The 6,000-nt window shown below is 34.9% G+C and overlaps 1 protein-coding gene across 1 annotated transcript in view; it reads left to right on the top strand.

Moving 5' to 3' along the window:
• The window catches only part of LOC118993036 (A disintegrin and metallopeptidase domain 3-like), a 181,098-nt gene that overhangs the window by 41,663 nt on the left and 133,435 nt on the right, over window positions 1-6,000 (top strand). Inside the window, exons 9-11 of the mRNA XM_037055094.1 lie at window positions 136-207; window positions 418-584; window positions 2,160-2,241. Of these exons, the coding sequence (XP_036910989.1) occupies window positions 136-207; window positions 418-584; window positions 2,160-2,241 (321 nt within the window). The remainder of the gene's footprint in view (window positions 1-135; window positions 208-417; window positions 585-2,159; window positions 2,242-6,000) is intronic.

Genomic DNA, 6,000 nt, shown 5'->3' on the forward strand with positions numbered 1-6,000 from the left:
CATGAAAATTTGATAAATTTTAATTCTGCTTTTGTCTTTTCACCTCAGCTTTTATTTGTAACATTTTTTATCTATTTAAAATGTGGTAGTTCATTAGTTTTCACTGGTGATTAAGAAACAGAATTTGCCTTTCAGTTTGATTATATGGGCTCTGAAGTGGAAGTTGCTGTGGAGAAGGTTGTCCGTATCTTTAGTCTCATCAACACGGTAAGTGGTTATGATTCATATTTTAAATAAGAAACATTCTTATTGATGTGATAACATTTCTATAAAAAGTATAGTCCTACCAATCAGCTTTATTCACCAATAGATTTTATCTCCAAATAACAGTACATGGAATAGATTAGCATTATGTATAGAGATGTAATGTCATATTTGTGATTACCTAAACTATATGTCATGTATCTCACTTTTCAGATATTTTCCCAGCTAAAAGTGACTTTTCTGTTAACATCTTTGGAGCTCTGGTCTGATGAAAATAAGATTTTATCTGATGGGGATGCTAGTGAAGTCCTGCAAAGATTTGTGTCGTGGAAAGAAAAATTTTTGTTTCAAAGGTCCCGTGATATGGCATTTCTATTAATGTAAGTACCTTACTCGCATTAATATGTAGTTTACCAAAGTATTTGACATCTTAGCTGTCATAATTATATATAAAATCTAATATGTATGTATAATAACAAAAATAGTGTATTAGTACAGTGTTTGTAAAGTACAAAATAAAAAAGATAACAAGGAAACATAATAAATCATTGTAGGCCATTATTTTCTAAGTGCACTAATCACCTATGAAAACTGAATGAACTGGAAAATATAGAGCATCTTGGGATAAACATGGGACTCTGTGGTTTTAGAGATTTTCTTAGATGCAAATAATTTGTACCATCATTTTAACATTAAAGAAAATACAAATAAGTTAACAAAATGTAATAATTCCATATAATGCTGGTTATAATACAAAACATTAAATTGTAATGCACTTACCTTCTGATATTTCTTTATTGATTTAAGTGGTAGCTAATTAATTATTTGCACTTTATCTTTTTAAAAAGTATGTAGATTTTTGTTTTAATAACTTGATTTTTAGATGAAAAAAACAAAAGCAATAATTTTGAAATTATAAGTAGTGTGGAATACATTTATAAATTTATTGGTGTCTCCTGTGGAATGTGAGGTCAGATTTGGGGATTTGGGAGTAAAATAAACTAAAAACTAAAATGAGTAAGGACACCTTGCACATCCTATTTTTTTCTTAGTGAGTCTACTGTGTATTGTTTTTAGTTGTCTTCCAACTGATGTTTTTACATATTTACAGGTTTGTCATGTGCAAATCATGGCAGTAAGCTATCCTGACTTTTACATCTAAGACTTACATCCATGCAGCACTGACAATAGTGTTGATTAGTATTTTTTAAATTCTCACCCAAAGATACTTTTTCAATGTTTTTAGAGAGAGAGGAAGGGAAAGATAGAGGGAGAGAAAAACATCAATGTGAGACAGAAGCATAAATTGGTCGCCTTCTCGTATGCACCCCAACCAAGAGTGAAACTTGCAACCTGAGTGTGTGCCCTGACCAGGAATTGTGCCTGTGACCTTTCAGTCTACAGGACGACACTCCAACTAACTGAGCAACACTGCCCAGTACTGATTAATTTTGGGGGGTGGGTTAGGCACTGCTGGGTTCTGGGATATGTGTCAAATAAAGTTAAAGTATCGTTTAAAACCCAACTCTGTAGGAATTATGGGAGAGTGCCCAAACACAAAAAGATGAAGTGCATTGGATATGATACGTAATATTCCCATTGTAAACATAACTCTGTTGAAGTATCCAAGTCTTAAAAGGTCATTAATGTTAATAATTAAAAATGCATGTATCAGTACTGGCTGGTGTGGCTCAGTTGTTCGGAGCATTGTCCCGCACACCAAAAGGTTGGGAGTTCAGTTTGCGGTCAGGGCACATACCTAGGTTGTTCCCTGTCTGGGGCTCCTGTATGAGGCAACCGATCGATGTTCTATCTCATATTGATATTTCTCACTCTTTCTCTCCATTCCTCTCTGTCTAAAGTCAACAAACATATTTAAATAAATAAATAAATAGGTAAATAAATAAATAAATAAATAAAATGCATTTATCCACAAGAGAAATTTTATTATTTAGTTACAGGAATTATTCTAATTATGTGGGAGCAACCTACCACGGAATGGCATGTGACCCAAAACTTGCTGCAGGAATTGCTCTGGTATGCGTTTTATTCCCATGTCTTCAGTAGTTATGTACTATTGGAAAGTTAACAACCACTGCAAGGGAAGAAAGTCCATTTAAGTGTATCTACCATACTATTGGACAGATTTTTAGAAAATGCTTTTTTATAGATTTTGAAACTCAAATGATAGAGTTTTAAAAGGACTTTTATCATGGTAGAACACATAAAAGGGAATGCAGATATCACTCCAATTTCAGTCATTTGGCATAATAATGAACATACTCCGGAGTATGTTCACTGTATCGGATGGTTCTATTCTTAATATTCTGAGAAATCATCACACTGCTGACATCATTTTATAATCCCCAAGTTCATGCTGTATTCATGTAATCACCAATACTTTTTTTTTCTGTGCTTTTTAAAAAATAGCTGTCATCCTAATTGGTATGAGGTGATATCATATTGTGGTTTTGATTTTCATTCCTATGATTACTGGTGATACTGAGCATCTCCTCATGTATTTTGGCTTTTGGTATATAATTTCTGAGAAATAGCTATTCAAATTCTCCATCCTTTTTTTTTTTTAAAGATTTTATTTATTTATTTATCTTTAGAGGGGAAGGAGAGAGGGAGAGAAACATCAATGTATGGTTGCCTTTTTGTGCGTCCCCTGCTGGGAGTTGGCCTGCAGGGAACTGGACTACAACCCAGCCATGTGCCCTGACTGGGAATCGAACCACGATCCTCTGGTTCGCAGGCCCGCGTTCAATCCGCTGAGCTATACCAGCCAGGGCTCTCCATCCTTATTTTATTCATTTTTATCATTTTTATTATCCATCACTATTGACATACATTATTATTTTAGTTTCACATGTACACCCCAGTGATTAGACATTACATAGCTTAATATATGATCATCCCAATAAATCTCATCACCTGACACAATACATGGTAATTAGATTATTATTGACTGTATTCCCTATGCTGTACTTTATGTCCCTGTGATTATTCTGAAGCAACCAATTTATGCTTCTTAATCACTTTACCTTTTGCACCCATCCACCTGACCCCTCTCCTATCTGGTGACTGACAAAGTGTTTTCTGTATCTCTTTTTCTATTTTTTTTATGCTGGATCTTTTATGTTTTCTACAAACGAGATCATGTCAGCTGTGAACAGAGAGAATGTTCCTTCTTCCTTTCCAATTTAGAATTTGTTTATTTATTTTATTGCTTGATTGCTCTGGCTAGATTTTCCAACATTATGTTAGATAGAAGTGGTGGGAGAGGGAACATCCTGCCTTATTCTTGATCTGAGAGGAAAATCTTTCAGGAATTCACTAGTGAGTATGATGTTAGTTGTGAGTTTTTCGTGTTGTTTATTGTATTGAGGTGGTTTTCTCATATTCCCATTTTGTTGAGTGGTGTTTATTAAAACATGTGTTCAGTCTTGTAAAATGCATTGTCTGCATTAACTGAGATGATTATGTAGATTTTGCCCTTTATTCTGTAAAAGTAGTGTATTACATTGACAGATTTTTCTATGTTAAGTAATCTTTGTGTTCCAGGGGGACAAATCTCAGTTATGGGGTATAATCCTTTTAATGTGCTATTGAATTTGGCTGGCTAGTACTTTGTTGAGGATTTTGTATTAATGTTCATCAGGTATATTAGTTTGTAATTTTTTGAGTGTTTTGGTATCAGGGTAATGCTGGCCTCATAGAATAATTTTGTGAGCATCCTCTCTTCAATTCTGAGGAAGAGTTTGAGAATTGTCATTAAATCTTAGCTAAGTGTTTGGTAGAATTTGCCAGGGATTCAGGTCCACCAAAGCCTGAATCACTGGTAAATTCTGATTTAAAAGCCTGATTCAAAGCCACCGAACCCCGGGTTTTTGTTGTTGTTGTTCTTGGAAGGTTTTTGGTTACTGCTTCAATTTCCTTAGATTGAAGGAAATTGTCCTTCAGATTTTCTTTCTTCATTATTCAATCTTGATGAGTTATTGTATCCTTTTCTTCTAGCTTATTAATAACCTGAATGTAGTAAAATGTTGAATCTTGGTCTCAAGTCTAATGAATACAATCATGTACCATATAATGTTAATTAGGTCAACAATGGACCATTCTTTGATGGGAATCCTAGATGATTATGGTGGATCTGAAAAATGGCTATCACCTAGTAAGGTTGTAGCCATCACAACTTCAGAGTGCAACACATTACGTGATTCTGGGGATCTAGGTGTCAACAGACCTATTGCACTGGTAGTTATATAAAAGTAGAAATACAATTACATATAATACATATTACTTGAAAATGATCATTAATGACTACATCACTGGTTTACACATTTACTATATTATACTACTTTTATTTTTAATTATTTTTTTTAGTTTTTGCATGTATTTAATAGGTGAGTAATTTTTAAGGAAATGCAATGACAATACTATTTTTACATATCATTCAAAATTAATATTAATACTTGTAACAGTAAAATAGTCAGTGTTCAAATTTTTTAAATTATTTTATATATTTTTGGTGATTTTTTTCATCAGTAGTCCAATCAATTTCATACATTGTAATTGCTGGATATGCCTCAAGTTTTTTGAAATCTCTTTTCTTTCCTCCCCTAGGCTTTTCCTCCTTGTGATTTATTTGTTGAGAAACTACCTGTTTGGTCTATATAACCTTTCCTGTGTTCTGAATTTTGCTGACTGAATCCCTGTGGCATCATTTAACGTGTTCTTCTGTTTCTCTACTTCCTGTAAATCAGTAGTTAAACCTGGAAGCTTGATACATTCAGCGTGGAGTTTCTGGCAATCATGTCTCACCTTTAGATTATGGTGTAACTTTCCATAATGCTAGGCTCTCTTTCTGTGCTGTTAGAAGCCATGGTCATTGCCTAGACCCACTGTTCCGTTAAGGTTAGCAAAATATGAGTTTCTGATTTTATCATCCTTTGTTTTTCTTTTAAGCTGGAATTCCTGTATAAAAGAAAATCTTGATTAAACCTCAGATACGCTTTGTACAAAAAAGGCAGGTTAAAAAGGCAGGCTACATGATTGATTACTTTTACATTCTGATTTTTATTTTTTTAAAGATTTTATTATCTTTAGAGGGGAAGGGAAGGAGAGAGGGAGAGAAACATCAATGTGTGGTTGCCTCTCATGCGTCCCCTGCCAGGAACTGGCCTACAACCCAGACATGTACCCTGACTGGGAATTGAACCTCAATCCTCTGGTTCTCAGGCCCATGTATTTTTAAATTATTTTTATTGCTGTTTAATTATAGTTGTGCCACTCTTTTCCCCATAGCTCACTCCTGCACTCCCCACCCCCCCATCCCATAGTCAATCCTAATCCTGTTGTCCATGGGGCCTTTATACATGTTCTTTGGTTTGCCCTTTCCCCTTCTTTCCATCATTATCCCCCTCCCCACTTCCCTCTGGTCAGTGTCAATTTTTTCTTTCTTTTTTTAAAATATATTTTATTGATTATACCATTACAGTTGTTCTATTCCCCCTCTTCATTCCCCTCCACCTGCACACTCCCTCCCCCACCATTCTCCCCACCTTAGTTTATAACCACGTGTCTCAAGTTCTTTAGATTCTATATTTCCCCCACTATTCTTCCCCTCCCCCCAATCTATTTTCTACCTAGTGTCTATGCTATTTTCTGTACCTTCTCCCCCCTTCTCCTCCTCCCACTCCCCTGTTGCTAACCCTCCATGTGTTCTTCATTTCTATGGTTCCACTCCTGATCTAGCTGTCCTCTAGGTTTGCTTTTGTTTTAGGTGTGGTT

This window comes from Sturnira hondurensis, unplaced genomic scaffold (genome assembly GCF_014824575.4).
Source record: "Sturnira hondurensis isolate 20B ecotype Veracruz unplaced genomic scaffold, ASM1482457v3 Scaffold0008640, whole genome shotgun sequence".
Lineage (NCBI taxonomy): Eukaryota > Metazoa > Chordata > Mammalia > Chiroptera > Phyllostomidae > Sturnira > Sturnira hondurensis.